The 19,923-nt window shown below is 57.7% G+C and overlaps 1 protein-coding gene across 3 annotated transcripts in view; it reads right to left on the bottom strand.

The window, feature by feature from the left end:
• Window positions 1-19,923, bottom strand: part of SH3PXD2A (SH3 and PX domains 2A) — a 246,067-nt gene that overhangs the window by 86,831 nt on the left and 139,313 nt on the right. For 2 of the 3 annotated variants that reach the window (XM_060099983.1, XM_060099958.1), the window contains exon 6: window positions 333-361. The exons of the other annotated variant lie outside the window; for it this stretch is intronic. In XM_060099983.1, coding sequence (XP_059955966.1) covers window positions 333-361 — 29 coding nt within the window. The remainder of the gene's footprint in view (window positions 1-332; window positions 362-19,923) is intronic. 3 annotated transcript variants of the gene reach the window in all.

The raw sequence follows: 19,923 nt of genomic DNA, 5'->3' as shown, positions 1-19,923 counted from the left end.
GAGTTGGCCCCGCAGACTCAGGAGGAGGATCCGGCTGCACACGTCGCGGGGGCTTAGGGCCCTTCACAGGCATCCCCACACTCCCCATGCACCCGCTCCCACCCCCACTGGGAGAGCCCGAGGGACGCGGTGGGGGGAGGAGGCGCGAGTACCAGAGGTCTTAGGGGGCGTGGACTGAGGAGGGGGCCAACCACAGGGAGAACCCTGGCCCACAGGACCACAGGGCAGGAGGGCGAGGACAAGCCCCCAGAAAGTCCTCCGCAGGGTCGGAGCGGCGCGTGCACGAAGCGGGAGGGGAGGTTGGAGGGAAGAACGCCCGGAGGCTCCCTTACCTGATTTCCTCTTGGAACTGCCATAGTCCCTGAAAAAGAAGCAACAACAGACAGACATGGTTAGGGTCGTGCGGAGGCGCGCGGCCGCTGGGCTGCAGGGCTGCGGCTGCCGGGCACCCACGGGCCGGATGCTCATGTGATGCCGGCGGCCGGCGAGCCGCGCGTTCCGCAGCGGCACGCACTGCGCGCCGCGCCTGCCCGCGGGTCCCAGCCAGCCCGGCCTCCAGGCGCGGTCCGCCTGCCCCTCCACGCCCCTCCCCGCCGCCCGCAGCGAGCACCCCTGCCCCGCCCCGCCCCGGCCCAACTGGATGGGCTCGGTGGGCAGCTCGTGCCCTTTCCCAGGCACCTTCCCCCGTCCGTCTTCCGATGGGGGAGGGTGAGGCACGTTCCCACCCACTTCGTTAACAGGGAGACTGAGGCCCCCGGGGTGGTCGCTAGAACCCAGGCCCTGCCCCGCGCCGGGAGCCCGCTCCCCTCCCCTGCAGCGCTTCCCCTCCCAGTTGTTTACATCGCCTGCTCTTGCCCACTCAGCCTCTAAAGTCACAAATGTCGCCTCCTCAACCTGTCTTCCCCGACATCCTCCCCCTGCTGGCCTCTGCGTAATTACAGATTTGTGCGACCCTTTGATTAAAGTCTGCCCCCACCCTGGACCCAAGGCTCCGTGAGGTCACACTGTGGCTTGTTTCCTCCCACTGCATCCCTTGGCCTGGCATAAGTGATGGTTAAATAGGGGCTGTAGGTTGAATGTTGACCAGAAAAGCTCAGGCTGGGAACCTGGGATTCAGTAGGGGTGAGGCACAGCGTACTGCATGGATAGGAACAAAGGTTGAGCTTCTGAGTGAGTGAGCACTGGATTCAAATCCTGTCACTGACAATAACTGTTCGGTGACCTGAGGCACGTGACAGCTTTACCTGCCCTGAGCTGCCCCAGCCTGGAGCCTTCCCTGCTCTGCAGCAAGGATTTAACCCAGACTCAGCAGCAGGCTACTTCCCAAATCCTGCCCCACTGCCCTCCTGCCCTTGCCCCTGCCTTTGGCCCCTCCCAGCACCCCTTCATCCACCAATCCTCAGGGGAGCCTCTACGACGCTGGAGGTCTGTTAAGTGCTCAGGTGGGGCTGGCTGGTGATCAATGTGGAGACTAGAGGAAATGCCTCCCGTTCCCCCTGGGATCAAAGAAAATATGCCAACTGGCCAGCTAGGTCTGCCGGCTGGAAAGAGGGGGTCTCTTGGAGGAAGGGGCAGCAGGTTCACAGGGAAGGGAGTCACCCTCATGGACACTCACTGAGATTCTGATCCTATGGATCTTGGGGGTGGCCTGGGCTTTGGGGGCATTTGTTAAGCTCCAAGGTGATCTGCCTCCACAGCCAAGGATGAGGGGATCCCCCTCTCTGAGGCTTCTATGTTTCCCAAAGTTTGGACTCAGAAACCAGTGAGTCGGAATGCTGGGGCTGAGGCCCGGAACGTGCATTTCTGATACCTTCCCCTTACCAGCCCTCCTGTTTGAGACCCTACTTGGTATTTCAAGCCTCTTTCAATCCTCACATCCACACTATGGAGGTCCTATCATCCCCGTTTTATGGATGAGGAAACAGAGGTTCAGCCACTGCCCAAGGTCACCCAAGCTGGGCAAGGGCTGTGGTTTATAAGCCCACCTGCCTGAATGATACTGTAACACGGATGGGGGGAAAGGGGAACCTGTTGAATCTGTTGCCTCCAAAAGGCAGGTGGGAGAGTTCCCATCTGCCCCCATCCTTGACCTGGCAGTCCAGGAAAGCCTGAGCCAGGGTCACTTCCCTGGGGCAGAAGGGAGATGGGGAGAGACCGTCCGGAGTGCCTGGCTGTGCCGGTTGAAGCTCTACTGTGGGGAGAATTCCCAGTGAGGAGGAGGAGAACATTGTATGGAGGCTATGTCCTGCCTAGCAGACTTGCATCTCCCAAGGAGAGAATTTGTTTCTCAGGCTTTTTTGCAGAGTGGGGCCTGGGGAAGGGCAGAGAGTGGAGGGCAAGGGGGAACTGCCCTCCCCTGCTCCACCATTTTCCTTCTGGTCTTGCAGGAGAAGCCTCTGGGCCGGGGACCACAATGGCTCACTGGCCCAACCCCTGGCTGCCAGCAGTCCAGATGGGGGGTGGCTTCCTCGCAGTGATGGCCATCTTCTCCCCCTGTTTGTACAGCTGCAGCTGCCCAGGATTCTCTTTGAGCTTGTCAACAGCCCCAGAAGGGAGATGGGCAGGTCATTACCGTGTGACAGGGAAGCCCGCTGAGGCTCAGGAGTAGGCGAGGGACATAGTTCACAGGGGCCGAGGGCCCACTCTGTGCCAGGCCCCGTCAGCGACTCTCGACCTGGTCATTCAACAGGATCACCTGGAGAGCCAGTTACAAATTCAGACGTGGGGCCCCATCGCGACCTGACCTAACACAGTGTCTGCATCTACCCGCTGGGGGTCCCGAGGCTGGGCCAGTGTCGGCGGAGAACCTGGGGCCCAGCAGAGTCTCTGCCCAGTCACTACAACCCTGACAGGTAGGCAGGAGTTGTACCAAGGGCATTGCAGTCACTGTACCATAATCTCCAGCAGGACCCCAGCCACGCCTAAGAAACATTTACGCTCAGTAAGCACAATGAACTTGAGCTTCCAGACAAATCTCCTGGCCGGCCTCTTCCTCAACCAGAGCGCGAGCCCTTCCCACCAAGGACTTCTGGATCCTGTGGTCTCCCTTGTTTTGCAGGTGAGGACAGCAAAGCTTAGAGAAGCTAGACAACCTGTTCAAGGTCACACAGTGAGTAGGTGAGGCTGCGATTGGGTGGCCTAGGACCCAGGCCTTGCTCTGGGGTTCAAGACCAAACCCCAAATGCTGCCACCCAGTGGGTGCAGGGGAGGGAGGGCAACGCAAGGCCCGGGGGGCCTGAGAAGCACATGGGTTAAGGGAGTGGAGGCTGAGGCCCTGGCGGGGGGTGGGGTGCCAGGCTGGGACTGGATGGTCGCAATGGCAGGCATAGGAATCCTTCACACAGCATCTGGCCTCCAGCCCGAGCAGGCGCGGCCCTAATAGGAAACCTCTTGTAGGTTTCCATTGGGCACCTTTTAGCAAAGCCATTGCGTATTTTTAGCCGCTGAATATGAGAAGCAGCTTAGGTATCCAGTGGCTGGGACTCCCCCATCCCTCACATACCAGGGCATGGTGAGGGCGAAAGGCAGGGCTCTCCCTTCTGGCATGTCCACCTCCCGCTGCCCTGCAATCAGTCCTGGCCTGGGCAGGACAGCAGGCCCTCTGTCAGAGTCCAGTTCCTGAACCACCCAAGACCCCCTTCCCACCTCCGCTCCTTGCTCAGTTCTTGCCTGGAGGTGGTGCTGACAGCCCCTATACTGCTGGTGATTCCACTCCTGGTAGGTCACGGTGTAGCCTGCTTCCGACTTGCTGCTGAATCACTATCTCCCGGGGAGTCACAGGAAGGAGAAAGGGAGGGGAGGCGAGGGCTAGCGTCTCCCTCTAGTGCTACCAGAAGCTAATGTAATTAGAAAGGCCTCCCAGGCTGTCCTGACACAGCTCCATCAGGCCACTCAGCCTTCTCTGCAACTGGTCCGGGGGTGACCAAGACCACAGTGACCAACCATCCTGGGCAAACTGGGACATGGGACTTTCAGGGCTCAAATTGGGAAGGTCACAGACACACCAGGATAGTTGGTCATCAGATGGTCCACAGGTCAGGCCTGGCTGGGGGAAAGGGACGGGGTTCCTCCAACCCAGCATCACACCCTTCCCCCATTTAAACAGGGACTCCTGAGGCCTCCCCCTCCCCCACGTGATATAAACATTTCATCTCTTGGCAGGGTGAGGACAGGTGCTGGAAGCAGACAGCCTCCAGTTCAACTCTCTGCTACTTGCTAACTGGGTGGTCATCTTGAGCTACTCCCTTTACCTCTCAAGCCTCTATTTCTCTGTCTGTAGAAAGAGGATAATAACTCTACCAACCCATTAGGATTTGGGGAAGATGAAACATACAGCACTCATAAAGGGGGTTCACATAGTGCCCAGCACAGAAAATGCTATAGAAATTATTATTCTTTCACACCTGGACCAGACCCCATCTCTGTTATTACCCAAATGCCAAAGGCCCGTTTGAACTCGGACCCTGCAGAACTCCCTAAAACCAAAGGAAGGGGCTTCTTCTTAAGGACCCCACCATGATGCTGGCAGCAGAGTGCCACACAGGGGCAAGTCCAGCCCCCCTATGCAGAGTTTTGGGCTTTCAGACACCAAACCAGCATGGGTCTCTGTCTAGTGCCGTCCACCCAGGGAAAGCCTGTTTGTGCACACAATGTTAGAACAGGGCTCATCTGGAAACAATCATGTTTTCAGGGTGACACTGACCCACAGGAACTGGCAAGCTCTGGACTCATTTATTGGGATTCGTTTAACCTCCAAGGAGCGGCAAATGCTCAGAGCCCCGAACCGAGAGATGTTCATGCTAATGGCACCCAGAAAGGTCAGCTTCCCTTTTCTTTTCTATTTTTTTCCCTTTCTTTTCTCTTGGTGAGACATGCTGTGCTCCTTCCCCGGACATTCCAGCGAAGGGGCTGGTGCTGGAGACAGAAAAGAGGGAGAGGCTGGAGGGAGGGGGCAGGAAAGGCATTTAACAGCTCCTGTGTCTGGACCACCTGTTTTTACACATGCTTCCCCTCTCTCTGCCCTTTCTCGAACAGACATTTGCCCTTCAGTGCTCTGAAGTAGGCAGAGGTGGTGTTAACCCATTTTATGGATGAGGAGACTGAGGTCCTGAGGGCTTAAGTGGCTTGCCCAGGCTTGTGAAGCTCCACTGACATCCTGACCCAGAGGGCTCCCCACGCCGAGGTCCACCAGGGAATGGGCTGCAAGGAGAGGACGCACAGGCTGGAGAGGCAGGCTCTCACTGGGGAAAGGAGGTGGCCATCCTGCCGGTCACAGTTCCCGGAGTGAGAGGAAAGCCAGGAAGACCCCCTGAGGCAGGGGAGAGACCAGGAAAGGAAGCCCAGTCTGGCCGGGCTGCTCTGTGGAAGGAGGCTGAGTCCTCACGTGGAATTCTGAGTGCTACAGGGCCATGCCCTCCGCTGCCTGCCGTCCCTCTCCCCCGCACTGTCATTCCCATCAGTGAGTGTCCTGGCAGAAGAGGACAGGCACGCACTGCCAGCTTGATGTTCTCACCCTCCTGTCTGCTGGCTGACATTGGCTGCTTGGCCCGGGATGCCTGTCTGCAGGGCTGCGGCCGCTGGGAACCGCGGGTTGCCAGATGGCTGTGGGTGACCTTGAGAGCCAAGTGGTCTTGGGGACGTGGGCGGTACCTAAAATATGGGGGCTGGGGGCGATGGTATGCAACCTTGGCCAGGAGAGTGATGTGGAGCCCTTCACATAGTGATGTAGTGATGGTTTTGACTGCTGTTATCAACCAATAAGCACTTTCTAGCTCTTGCTGGAGGCTGCCTCGTGAGGGCCTGTGCAGGCATGGGAGAAACATGTGACATGCAGAAGGCCTGCAAGTTTGGGGTTAAATTAGGGGATGAAACTACATAGCACAGTGAGAAAGGTAACATTCTGAGATAATCTATGCTGAGAGTCACAGGAGAGGTTACACTCCAGGTGCAGAGAAGAGAGAGATCCCAGGGCTGCAGGACATGCAAGTTGGCTTCCTAGAGGAGGAAGCCTTGAGCTGAGCCTTGAAGGCTCACAGAGGGGTTTGGGTCCATGGAGAGGGTAGAGAGGGGAAAGTTCTAGAAGCAGGAACAAGTAGCTCCAAAGAGGAGGAGTTGAACTACTGGGGAGCGTTGGTGAGCAGAGGGACAGGCAGGGAAAGGCCGGGCTGGGGGAGGGGAGGGGGGAAGGGGGAGGGCTTTGATGTCCTGCTGTGAAATCTGGAAGTTTTCAGAATTAGGGAGTGATGGGGTCAGAGCCTGGCTGGAGAAAGGTTTTTCTGTTAAGAGGTGAGATGGACAGCTAGGGGGGCAGGGCAGGAGAGAGGCTGTAACAGCTCTGAGCCTGAAATGTCAACAGAGCCACCAGGGTTCTGGGCCTGGCTCTGCCCCTCAGCGGCCGGTGGACCTGCGCAAGTCACTTCAAACTAGTGCTTTCTGAATGCCAGGCTGTGACCCACTAGTGAGTTCTGAAATCAGCTTGGTGGGTTCCAACAAGCATTTTTAACAGGTAGAAGGAACAAAATGATCAAGTCACCCATGATTAAGTTTACATACTGTTTCGTGAAACTTGGGTTTCTGATGTCTATCTGCTTATCTACCTGTCTGTCTGTATTGGGTTGTGATGTGAAATTTCTCACCATGGCAGCAAAAGGTTTAGAAACACCAACAAACTCTCGAGCCCTCAGTTTCCCCATCCCTATAAGGGGGCCCCTCTGAGTGTCCTCACAGGCTGTTCACTCTCTGTGAAACCAAAACAGTGAGGGAGCATGTCGCTCCAGAAGCCGAGCAGGGAGGCTCTGAGGGCAGGGGCTTCAGGTGGGCTGAGGGCGGGAGAATCTGGAGCAGTTTTCCACCCCCCTTAGCCCCTAGCTGGGTTTTTGTTCTGGCTTTTGAGAGCCTTTGCACGGAATGGTCTCAAGGGGCAGCAACCTCTAGGGAAGACAGACAGAGGGGGCATGAATCTGTTCTTTGCCCTTATTTGTGCCCTGATCTAAACTGTGGCACTGAGGGCCCTTGTGTCCAACAAGAATCCGTCCTTTCTCCGCAGGGGCTGTTTTCTCCAGGGTTCTGAGAATGGGCCCCATTGTGACCATGTGGACAGTCCAGAGAGGCCGGAATTCCTGCCCCGGGCGAAAAAGCTGAATTCCTGGGGAGGAAAGCGTTTCCTCCCGCCTCCCGTGCACCCCCGAAGCTGTGTCCCAGACAGGCCCAAGCCAGGGTGATCACAGACCCAGAAACCTCCCAGGCCTCGTGCTGGTCTCCTGAACATCCCAGAGGGTCTCTGCTGCTGCTCCGTCCACAGCAAAAGGACAAAGCTCCGTCTGTCTGTCTGTCTCCTCACCATGACTGGACTCACCACTATGGCAAAGGTCCTGAGCATGTCTCCAGCCCGGGGATGGCTCCACCGTGTCCAGGCCTCCAGCAGAGGGTTAAGAGTGTGAGCGGGGTCGAGCCTGCTTCAGGCACTTACCACTTTGTGACAGAGGCAAGTTTCTTAACCTCTCTGTACCTTCATTTGTCAAAGGGATAAAATTAGTTCCTACCTTTGCTGTTGTTGTGGGGTTTACCTGGGGTAACGCGCGAAGCTCTTAGAATGGCATCGGGCACGTGGAGAGGCTCCCTGGCCAACAGCCTGGGTTCCCAAAAGGGGCTAGGTTTGGAGCGTGGACGGCAGCCAGAGTGGGGGAAGTGTTGACTGGCCCCTCACCAGCATAGTTTCATAAAACCCTTGCTCTCTTGCCTGGGGTGCCAGCTCTGGCCTGGGTTCCCACCTGTGTGCTCCAAGGCATCCCACCCAGATGTGGCTGACAAGCAGTCCAGGAAGGAGAGGGAAGGTGGGGAACCGTGGAAAGGGGAGTGACAAAGTGCCGTGATGGGGTTCCCCCGTGAAATCCCCGGAGAGAAGGGCAAGGAGGCTGTTCCAGGTTTGGAGGCCTTCCCTGTCTCTCTCCAAGTGCATTTGTCTGTCTGTCCGTCCATGCATCCATGCATCCATCCGTGTCTTAACTGAGGGTCTGCTGTAGAACCAGCCTTGTGTCTGGGCAGAAGTGGTGGGAAACACAGTTCTGCTCTCACACAGCACACTGTCTAGTTGGAGACACAAGACAAACACCCAGAAGAAGAAAATATACAAGTCACCTTGTGATCAGGTGCCCCAAAGCCTGGTCAAAAGGATATGTTGTAGAGGCATTCCCCAGAAGGGGTGGTCAGAGTGGTCTGAGGCGGTTGGAGAGGGTTGCCTGGAAGTGGGGGGGGTGTGCAGCAGACCTACCCTTGAAAGGTGGATATTTAGAAAAAGCAGAGGCAGGAAAGAGAGTTGGGATGGAAGGGATGATGTGAGCAAAGGTGCAGGGGCAGGAATGAATGCGGGATGGGGTGTGTGTGTGTGTGTGTGTGATGCCTCCAGGAGGCTGTATGCCTGGGGGGGACAGGACATGCAGCTGGGGCTGGACTGCAAGCAAAGGAAAATGGCTCAGATTTTAGAAGGAGAAACCCAGTGGCGATGGTTGTGACTAAAGATTTTCCCCCGGAAAGTGGCAACGCCGGCTCTGTGACTGAGAATCAGGTTCCCACCTGGTTCTGGTTTTCCCTGTTCAGGGCGCAGGATGGGGACTTGTTTCAGGAGACAGAAGACTGCTTTGCTCCCCAAGCTACACTGGCCCTGTCTGCAGAGGTGTGTCTCATCTGTGTGTGTGTGTGTGTGTGTGTGTGTGGTGTGTGTGGGTGTGTGTATGACATACACCAGGGTCCTACTGCTGAGTAGACCTCCAGCTTGCTTCTTGGCTGTGGGCCTGACACTCCCCAGCCCTGGCCTAATTTTGAGCTGGGGTTGGAAAGTTGGGAGCTTGGGCCAATGGCTTCCTGCTTCCCACGGAGGCCCAGGAGCCCGTCCAAGGCCCAGCTGTGCTTGTTCCTACCTCAGCCTCTGTGGGAAAGTGTGCTCAGAGCATGGCCCCAAGCTTCTCCCAGGCGCCTAGCCCACTTGCACTGCCTGGGAGGGCCTGGGCTCTTGGAGCTTGTGTGGTCGCCTGTGACAGCGAGAGAACCGTCTCCCAGATTTTCCCAAACTCTACACCACAAATGCGTAAACACTGAGCACCCAGAAAGGCCAGGCCCCTTGACACCTGCTTTATGTTGTCTCTGACGCAGGTGCCTTAGGCCCATTTTACAGATGAGGCTTAGACAGGTTAAGTAACTTGCCTGGTGCCACACAGCTAGCAATGAGAAAGCAAGGCTGCAAACTCAGGGTTATCTGCACTTATGGCCACCACACGCACCCTCCCGCCCTCTCTAGTGTCTCACAACATTCTAAGGCCTGGGGAGGGGCACCTTGTCTAGAAAGCCCACTGATTTTGACCTCCAATGGCACTGAGTGTCCCAGTTTGGCCCCCAGCACCTTGTAGTGCCCTACCTGGAGCTGCCCAATAGAATTCTCTGTGATCATCGGCGGAAATGGCCTCTATCTGCACTGTCCAGTGTGGTGGCCACCAGCTACTGTGGCTGTCAAGCACTTAAGAGATGACTAGTGTGACCCAAGACCCCCACCAGGGATTGAACCCAGGCCCCGGCAGTGAAAGCCCAGAATCCTAACCACTAGGCCACCAGGGCACTCCCCAAGAACTAAATTTTTAATCTTAATTAAAATTGTAATGTAAATCGCCACAGTGTACTCGGCAGCGCGGCCTAGACCAATGGCCCGAATCAGGCACTGGCAGGTCGGTTTATCTGGCTCACATGGGGATGTGCGTGTAGCTGCCTGGGTTAAAATCCCAGCTCTGCCAGACAGACTTAGGGTCTCTCTGTCTTCATTTCCACTCTGCATTTCCACCCATCTAATTGGATTGCTGCAGGATAAAACAAGTTAACACGTAGTAAGTACCTGGTGCACAGCGAGGCTCAATAAAGGTGAGCCTCTAGCCCACGCCTCCATCCCTCACTGCAGTCATGGGGCTCTGCACAGCCCCAGCAGTTAACCCTGGTGAGGGTTGGCGGGGGGGCTTCTGGAGGAGCATCTCGGGAAGGATGTGGGGAGACTGGCCTGGCTGGCCCCAGTGGGGAGGGCCAAGGCTTGGGATATCGATTAGAGATGAAGAAACCCAGGCTCAGAGGTGTAAAGCCACTTCACCAAGACCATGTGCAGGGGCGGCAGAGCTGAGCGGTTCAAGCCCCATCTACATGGCTGTATTCCTTTCATGTGCCCCAGGAATCCTCGTGGCTGCCAGGCTTCCCGGGGGCCTTGGCCCCATTGATCCCAGGCGGAAGGAGTGACAGCCAAGCCTGGATCCCCCTCACTGCCGGACCAAGTGGCCAACAGAGTGAAGCTGCTCCATGAAGGGGCAAGTGGCTACTGCACTCCATGCAGCAGCAGGAAATACAGGGCAGAGGGGCTCTCTGACCAGGCCAGTGTACCCAGCGAACTTGCGGTGCTCCCAGGCCAGCCTGGGCCCAGGGCAGCTGGAGGCTTCCCAAGGGTCTGCCAACTGGCACCCTGAGCAGCACGTGAGAGACAGGGTCTAAGGGGGGTCCTCAAAGACTGAGCCACCCAGCGTGGGGTTCACGAGACCTGGGGGATGGCAGTCCTCTCTGTGCCTCAGTTTCCTTGACCGAAATAATCAGGGCATTAGACTGGGCCCCATGTGACTTTTGCAAAGAGGCTTCCAGCTCCAGGCCCCAGGTAGGCCTGCGTCCTACTTGCTGCAGGTGGGGCAGCCTGGGAGCCCTGGGTAACAGCTTCCTGCCCCAGCCCTCCTCTAAGCAGCCTTCCTGCCAGCACTGGACCTGCTCTCTCTCCTCTGGGTCAGCCTGGCTCCATCTACAGCGAAGTCACTGTTTACCAGGACACCCATTACAGATCCCAGCGGGCCAGCCCTGGGCCACTGCCTTCAGGCTCTGCCGTGTAATGACGTCATCAAGAAGTTCCCAGAGGCCCTGGAGCAGGCGTGAGCCCTTGGACCCCAGAGCATGGTGGGAACTGGGGGCGGGGGCATGGAGGGAGTGGGCCAGGCCACCACACCCTGACTGTGCCCTCCTTTTCCAAAGCTGGGGGGGACTGAGGCATGCTACTATTATTGCTACTGCTATTGTTATTATCACTAATATGATAACTGACAAGAATGGTGTCTTTTTTCAAGCATTTACATTATGCTGGGGACCAAACTAAGTCCTTGACACGTATCAGCTCATTTTATCCTCATAACATTCCTATGTAGTAAGTTCTCTTATTTTCCCCATTTTACAGAAGAGCAATAGAGGATCAGAGAGGGCATGTCACTTGCCCAAAGAAACACAGCATGTGAGCCCAAACTGCCTTAGTCTAGCGCTCAAATCATTTACCATCTTGTGGCTGATAAGGACACCTGTAAAGTTCAGACAGTTAAGCTAAATTAGGAGTAGGTGGGAAAGAGGAAGATAAAACAAAGGCAAAGACTCAGGGCCAGAAATACCCAAAGGACACTGAGTTCTAGACACTTCCTTTTCACAGCACCAGCTCTGGTGTGAGCACAGCTGCGGGAAAGAGGAAGCCTGGCTGTGACACGTGGCAAGTGTCCACGACCACCTGTGCTTAGAGGCACTGTGGCTTCTGGTTCTAATGGCCCCTCGTCCAGAGCACCGAGGCCGACGTGTCTCCTGGCTGCTTCTCGGAGGCTCTGCAGCTGAAGTGACCCTTCATGGGTCTGCAGCCCGAGGACGGCCCGGCTTTGTCCGGGGCAGGTTTACAGTCTCCAGAGAGGCTGTCTCTCCCAGGGGAGTTTTCATGAATTCTGGGGACAGTGACGCTGGGTTGATGCTGTCCTGGGCTCTGCCTCCCTCTGACTCTCTCTCCTTCCCTTCCTTCAGCTCCTAGCCCAGTGCTGACCCCCAACGCCCGCAAACCGGGCCTGCTACAGCACCCTGTCTCTCCCTTCGTAGCTCTTACTATTGCGTCTTTGCTGCTTCCTCCTCTCCACTGTAGGCTCCGTGAGGCAGGAACTGTGATGTCTCCCCAGGCCTCGCATAGGGCTGGGCACCACTGGTGTTTGCTGAGCGAGTGCACGAAAGCCCTGACTCCTGGCAACCAGGCTCAGGGCTGCCAGGTGGTCCCAAGGGGCTGGCCAGGACGGCGGTATTATCCTGAGCTGTCCCCCAGGCAGCCCTCCCCTCCTTTCCCCGCCAGTAAAGCCCAGTGGAAATGCCACTTCCTCCAGGAGGTCTTCCCTGATAATTATAGATGGGTCAGCAAGTGCGGGTGCTAATTTGTGTAAAATATGAGAAGGCTCGAGCAGTCTCGATGGGCAGCGTCCACTCTCATGACTCGGTGCATTCCCTGTCCATTTGTGAGGATGGCCTGGGTCTCCTGTGCGCCATCCTCTGTCTGGGACATCACCCTGGCAAGTGTGTCTCTCTGCTCCCCCGGCTGGACCACAGTGCCTTACTGCCTCCTTTGCCCGTGTCCCCTGTGGGCCCAAGTCTGAGAACAAGGGCACGTGTGTGCTCAGGAGGTGTTGACTATGTGCCGGGCACAGCGAGATGTGGCTTCATATATATTACTGCAATGCTCTTGACCACTCCAAAAAGAAGGTGCTATCATTATCCCCATTTTTCAGATGGGGAAATCGAGGCACAAAATGCTTAAGTTGCTAGCCCAGTGGCAGAGCTCAGATTTAAAGTGGGTGTCAGCTGACTCCTAAGCCTGTGCTGAGAACCGTCACCATCTTTTCAGGCTCTTGGCCTTCTAGCCTTCTCATGCCCCACCCCCCAAAACCCCCGCCCCTGCCCTGATGCCCCTTCTGGGAAGCCTCTGTCTGTCCAGGCCTCTCCCTCCCTATCTGTCTCTGAACCCTCCCTAAGCATCCAAGTCCAGGTGGAGGCCTGGCTCCCCCAGGCTGCCTTCCCTGCCCACCTCTGGCCCCCAGGGGTCTGGCTCCCTCTCCAAGGCCCCCCCGCCCTCCTGGTCTGAGCATCTCCACCGGGCCTGCTTGACCATCTCATACTCCATGACTGACCCTGGTGCACTGGCCGGGCCCGCCCTCCCCTGAAGAGGACCTCAGGGGACTGGCCCCTCCACGCAGGCCCTCCTTAGAGCTTTAGCCAGAGCGGCCCTCAGGCCTTGAACAGACTGAGCACAGTTGTCTCCATTCTGCTTACAGAAACTCAGTGCTTAGGGACAAAAGGCCTGCAGTCCCGGAGCCCCAGGCCGCGGAGGGGTAGTGTTGGCCCACCTTCCCTGCAGGGGCCAGCTCTCTCCTCTGATCCCCTGCAGCACCACCAGGGGCTCCTCTGTCCTTAACAAGCACCTATTAGTGCCAGGCCCTGCCTTCACAGCACTGAGTAAGACAGGACCCACCCCTGCCCGGAGGAGGACAACAAACAACCGGATAAAGCCAATTGATAAACTGGGTTAAGAGCTGTGAAGAAAGGAATCAGGATGCTGAAGTGGAGAAAGAAAGGGAGGGCTCTCAGGAAGAGAGAATTAAGGGAGAGCCTGAGGGGCAGATGGAAAGGCAGAGGCCAGGGCTGAGGCAGGGGCAGGGACAAGGACCAGGCCTCCCCAGGCGCAGGCCACAGGGAAGCTCCAGGAAGACCTCCTAAGCACAGCGGAAAGCCCTGTGGGTGTCGGCTCAGACAGGCTTTTTGGAAAGCTCCTCTCCTGCTATTTGGAGGTGGGCAGAGGAAGAACAGGATAGGGGGGGGAGGTCCCAGCAGCCCTGCTCTCAGGTGAGGATGCCCTATGGCTGGGAGCTCCTCGCAGGCTTCCCACAGGTTCCTTGGGAGATGGGGCCCTGGTCAGCCCCGGTCGCCCCCGGGGTAGCTGGTTTATAACCAGGCACCACTTCCGGCTGCCTTGCCTCCCTCACCTTCCCTCGCTCCCTCACTGGTATCTTCTCCCCAGTAAGCCGCCTGAGCTCAATTCTCTCCCCCAGATCTGCTTCTGGAGGATTCCGAAACAAGACACCATCTCTCCCTGTCCCTGGCATGAAGTGCCCCCCACCTGCCCACCAAGATTCTCCTGGCCACAACCCTGCACAGCGAGGGTGCCACCCAGACATGCCAGGTGACGGCCCACGTGGGATAACTGTGTCCTCTGGCTCCCGAGGCGCCTGCCTGAGGCGTCGGTGTCCGTGTCGCAGGGCTCTGTGGGCCTCATGGGTGCCCCCTCCTGCTTGGGGTGGGAGCCAGGGCACTCCCGGCTATTAACCTTGAATTCTTCAGCTTGGCAGGCGCAGCCTTCTCTAATCAGGAGCCTGCCTCTGCCTAATTGAATCGGACATGACCACAGCCCAGCTCCCACTTCCCCAGCCATTCAGAGCAGCCAGCAGCTGGCCCTTCCTCCCCGTCCCTCACCAGGCCCTCATTCAAGTCTCCATAACGGCCTCCAGGCCTTCTTCTCTGCACCAGCACTCAGGATGCTCTGGAAATCAGCTGGGAGAGTTTCCGTGCTCTGGGAAGAGCACTGGGCTCTGAGTCAAAAAAACTGGTGCAAATCCAGTTTCTCTGGGTGACCTCAGGCAAATCACCTTCCTCCTCTGGGCTGCAGAACCTGACACTGCAATGCGGCGGATGGGCTGGAGGGTGTCTGGGGAATGCTGGGCTCTGAAGGCTGGAACTGCGTGGATGCAGCCAGGATGGGAGAGGCTGTTTGATGGCTCCAGAAACTGCAAACCCCTGTAGCTGCAAGCTGAGCCGTGAGTGTTCTGTGGGCCTCGGGTAGCCAGGCCTCTGGCTTCTTCTCCAGCACGTTAGCCCCTCAACAATAGCGCTAGTGATAATAGGTCCCATTTATTCTGAGCTCGTGCCGTGCAGCATCTAAACACTTGCGAGCTTTATTGAGCAGGACAGGTAAGACCCAGGCTCTCCCTCTGGACTGCCTGGGTTCTAGCCATCTCTGCCACGTAGCAGCTTTGCCAGTCATGTGACCCCTCTGTTTCTTAGCGGCACAATCTGTAAACTGGGGAAAATAACTGTACCCACCTCACGGATGGATGCAAAAATTAAATGAGCTAAAACATGTTTGTTGCTTTCTGCTAAATCCCTGGGCTGCTTGGAACGTGCCCTGGTAGAAAGTTGGGCATCTTGTGGCTTGGCCCCTAGATCTGTTGCCTGCGCCCACTGGCCTTCCGAGTGGCGGAGCCCACTGTGTATGTACTTCCTGGGGGTGGGGATGGAGTTTAAGGTGGGCACCCAGTGGAACACTAGAATCAATAGGCAGGGAAGGTGCCCACTGAAATGGGTACCCTTGCCCCTCTGCCCTGGGCCCCCACTCAGCGGCCAGTCCACCTCAGAGCTGCACCAAGAAGGCCAGGCGGGCCTCACCCCTGGGCTATTGAGCAGTTTGTGCAAGGGCCAAAGCAGCTGCAACTACGGGAAGGTCTAGAAATCAGAGCAGGACACGTGTGGGGGAAGAACTCAGTCCCCAGGAACACGGATTTCCTCTTCCCAGACAGGAGAAGAGGGAAGGGATGCTAGTGGGGCTCCTAAACCCTGGAGCCTGGGAAGGATTAAAGACCGCCCTCTGGGATCTTTTCAAGGTGATGGAAATTTTCTAAAACTGGATTGCGGATGGTTTCGCAACTCTGTAAATTTACTAATAATCGCTGGATTAACTGTGTACTTAAAATGAGGGAATTCCTTATTATGTAAATTATACCCCCATCAGGCTGTTTGAAAAACCAAATCTCCCTCCTGTCCTAAGCACTGGGGCAGGCCTCGCCCAAATAGCCTCCGGTAGCCAGAGCCTCAGGCTGTGTGTCCTGGGTTGGGGGGCGGGCATTCACATTGATTTCGGATTGCCCACGTGACAAGTGGACCACGTGTTAGAGAGGTTTGGTCTGGGGGTGGAGTCACAGCTACGCCCAAGGCCAAAGTCAGGTCTCAGTTTGGTAGGGGGGAAGGGAGACCAGCTTTTTTGGGTGCTCTCTGAACCAGCCTCACTGTGTCCGTCCTGAAAGGCGAGCCGGGCAGCCCCCTTCTCTGAGGTCTGATCCCACAGCAGGAGGCCCTCAGTGAACACGGGCTGGACTGGCCCTGGTGCTCCTGAGCCTTTCACCTTCTCACCTGGTGAAAAGCCTGGAGTCCCCTTAAAGAGTTCCCAAATGTGGAAAGTGCCCTCAACTGTACCTTCAGCTGCTTCCTACTGTGTGACCAGGGCAACCATGGGGTGCTGATTCTATTCAGCCTTATGGTCCGATGAAAGGTCCCACCTTGCCATCTGAAGCAAGTTCCCCTGGCCGTGGCCCCTGTGCTGCTCTTCATTACACACCCCTGTGTCGTTAGTGGGGTGCACACCTGGAGTTGGGAAGGGTTTGGATCCAGCCTCTGACACTTACTAGCTGAGAGGTCGCTCAACCAATCTGAGCCTGAGATTTCTCATCTGCAAAAAGGAGGCATGAACCTCACAGGATTATATGGATGGTTAAACAAGATAGATCATGCTCAAGTGTCCAGCACAGCTTCAGCCTAGTCTGCGACCACCTGCCAGAATGCCGGCTGGTGTAATATCCAATGTTGCCACGAGGGGGAGCCAAACACACACGGATCCCATGAACTAAGGCGCCTGAACTGACTGGTGCCTACCCTCCAATCTACATTAAGACCCAATTTACCAGGGCCTGTGAAGGTGGGGAAGGGTCACGTGGTCTCCAGCACGCTTGCCTCTTTCACATCCGACTTGCTGTGAATGTCCTCCCTGCTCACAGCCCTCGGCCCCCACTCCAGACCCTGGCTGTTACATGCTTGGTCCAAAGACCCCCAAATTCTGTCCCCTCACCTGATGCCAAAGTGTGGAAGGGGTTAACGACTGTCCCAAATCACCAGCTGGACACTGGATGCCCCACGCCCATCTCCTCTGGCCCAGCTCAAGCCAACCCTCTCGCTCTCCAGGCAGACAGACTTTCTTTCAATTCCTTGAAACTGCCCCAGTCCTGGCTCCTGGGCTCCGCCGCTTCCCACAGCAGCGGGCCAGGCCCTGTCTGTGCCATCTCCCACCTCAGACCACGAGCTCCCCAGGGGGCAGGGCTGAGCCTCGCCCACTTCTGTGGCCCTGTGCCTCACACCAGGAAGATGATGAAAAATGCTTGAGTGGACCAATGCTTCCCGCCCGATGCCACCAGAGGAGACTGGTCTACAGGGCTGAAGACCTGGGTCTGAGGTTCAGCTCCGCCACGGACTCCCTGTGGAGGGGCAGCTAGCCAGGGGACTGGTTACAACGCAGCGGCAGTAATTACAAGGCAGGGACCTAATTGCGGAGCAGGCCTCCGGGGCTCTGTTGGGGGCGCACTCCCCTAGCTGGAGCCTCCAAAGGATGCCACTGCCCTGGGAGCAAGGGAGTGGGCACGTGGGGCCTCGGGCACCTGCACACCAGGACCATCCTCCCGGGGCTGAAGTTTCAGGGAGACACTGAAAGCACAAGCCTGAGAAAATAACGGGGACCCCCCCCCCAGTACCAGGATACCCTTCCCCACCCTGCTGCCCCCGTTCCACCCCGGCTTTGAGAGCGGAAAGTCCTGTGCCAGGACTGAACACAGAGGAGCCCTCCCAACCTGGATGTGGCCTGCACACGCGCTTGCTCTGGGCCTCCCGCCGGCTTGCCCACCCAGCACAGCAGCTGGGCCTGCGGAAGTCCTCGTTCCCTGGAGCTGACGCCCCTTTCAGGTGGGTTGGACACAGCTTCCTGTGGCCCCCTTCCTCTCACCTGCCCACCCAGGTTAAAGGGGGCCATGGGGGGGGTTGGGCAAGGGCTTCTGTGCTGTTCCAGCCCCCAGCCTCCTGTGGATCCACAGTCCCTAGGTCTAGCTGGCTCTCTCACCCAACAGCATAAAGAGGCTATTTGTGCCACTGCCAGTGGCAGAGGGGCTGGAAGGACAGAACGGCCCGTGTCCCTGGCCAGACGGGTGGTGGTAGGGGCCTGCCGGGTGCGGTGAGCCGTCCCACTGACGAGGGTCGGACCAAGACTCAGCAAAGCAGGAAGCGGGTGGGTGGGCTGCCCACTCCAATTCCCAAGCCACCCGTCCCTTGGGGAGTGCCAGGAACAGGGATGCCTCAGAGGTCCTGAGAGCCAGTGGGGTGCCTGGTGGTGGAGGGGGCAGCTTCACCCCCCAGTCGGCACCCAACCCTGGCGAGCCATCCCGGAGCGGAGAGGGGCTCAGGAAAGGTCAGCCCAGCTCCTGTCTTCAGCTTGACTCGATTCCATTCCCCTAGTCTTTTCTGAGTGGCCACCGTGCACCCAGGAGGGGTGAAGAGGAAAGGGGGATAAGAAGAGAAAGTTCCCATTTACTGAGCCTCTGTGACGGCCAGGCACCTTCGAGGCATTTACAGGCATCAGTGTCCTGAACCTCACAACTATCCTGCCAAGAGGGTACTGTTGGCCTCTTTTACAGAGATTTCAGCGGTGAAGTGACTCATTCAAGGCCACAAGCAGAGCCGGGTGTCCTGACTGTTGTCTCTGGAGTGAGTTTAATTCAATTCAAAATTTCCACCTAGTAGTGGTAGCCTTGAGCCCTGAGTTTGTCAGCCTACCGGGTCCCTGGCACATAGTAGATGCTCCATGAATACCTGCTGGGTGAAGGCCAAAGCAGAGATGCTCTCCAGGGCTCTTCCCAGGACCTTCTATTTGCTGCCCAGAGAAGCAGAAGGGAGGGAAGAAGAGAGTAACGTGCCTCAGCACCTACTAAGTGCTCCACACACGGCCTCTACTTCATTCTCCTCGGTGCCGGGCAGGTAGGTGTGACTTATGGAGAAGGTCACGCTGCTGTCAGCAGAAGCCTGGATGCTGAGATCCAGAGTCAGGCTCCTGAGCAGGCCTGACCTGGAGTTTGGCCAGGATCGAGGCTGTGGGAGCTCCTGGAGGAGGCTCCCGAAATTCTCGGGGCTATCCTGGCTGCACGGCTGCGCCCACGCCCCGTCTTCCTGCTGGGTCCCGCGGCAGGGCTGGCAACGTCCCCTCTGTCCTCCTGGACTCTGCTTTCCCCCAGGGAGGGCAGCCCCAGCCTCCACTCCCTTCAGAAGCATCACTGGGGAGGGAGTCTGGGAGACCTTGTAAAGAGCGCCTGTTCTGGGAGGTCTGACCTCATACCACCCCAGCCCCAGAACAGCTGCCTGTGCTCTGCCTGGGGCCTCCGTCTCTGGAAGCCTCGCTCAGCACTCTCCACATCAGCTGCTGGGCCACCTTCATGAGGCCCAGGCCCAGATCCAAACCTGGCTCTCCGCCTGGATCAGGTAGGACAGCCTCCCTCTCTCGCTGGCCTGTCTGGGCATGGACACGGCGGTGGCAGGGGTGTAGACCCCGGGCCAGATGGAAGCTGGCCATTGGGACAGGCTGGGGCAGGGATGGGTGGTCCCTCTGAACATTGGGCCATTGTTTTCGGCCACAACAGAGGGTGGCTCTGTGGCCCTGGGGCTGAGGAACAAAAACCTGTTTAGCAAGGCCCTGTTCCTCCCGTGCAATTTCGAGAATTTAACCAGGATCTGGCTGGCTTCAGTGGGAAGAAATGGGCCAAGGGGACAGGACCAGGCCTAGAGCCGAGAGGGGCGGCAGGGAGTGGAGACCCTCAGTTGCTATGTGAGCCCACTCTGCGCTGCAGGTGTGTGTGTGGGCCCTGCTGGCCGTGAGCTCCCAGGCGGGTGAGCCAGCGGCAGGTCCACGAGTGGGAGGTGATGGAGGGGGGCACCTCTGCCAGCCCTGGCCTCTGTTTTTCCCCTCTGCGACATGGGGGCCAAATGCGTGTGTGCCCACCTGCCCACGGGCTCGGGCCGAGCGCAGAGGCCCACCAATGTCAGGCGGCGGCGAAGGGAGGCTGCGGTGCCCACAAGTGGCAGAGCTGTTGCGGCGCGGGGGGGTCTCTTGCCGCAGTTCCCCCCGCCCAGGACTGCCACGGTGACGACAGCAAGCCTGGCCGTGGGCAGTGCTGACCGCGTGCTGGGTCTGTTCTGTGCCGTCCACGCACCATCCTC

Source organism: Mesoplodon densirostris, chromosome 1, assembly GCF_025265405.1.
Source record: "Mesoplodon densirostris isolate mMesDen1 chromosome 1, mMesDen1 primary haplotype, whole genome shotgun sequence".
Lineage (NCBI taxonomy): Eukaryota > Metazoa > Chordata > Mammalia > Artiodactyla > Ziphiidae > Mesoplodon > Mesoplodon densirostris.
This window is presented reverse-complemented; position numbering and strand designations above follow the sequence as displayed.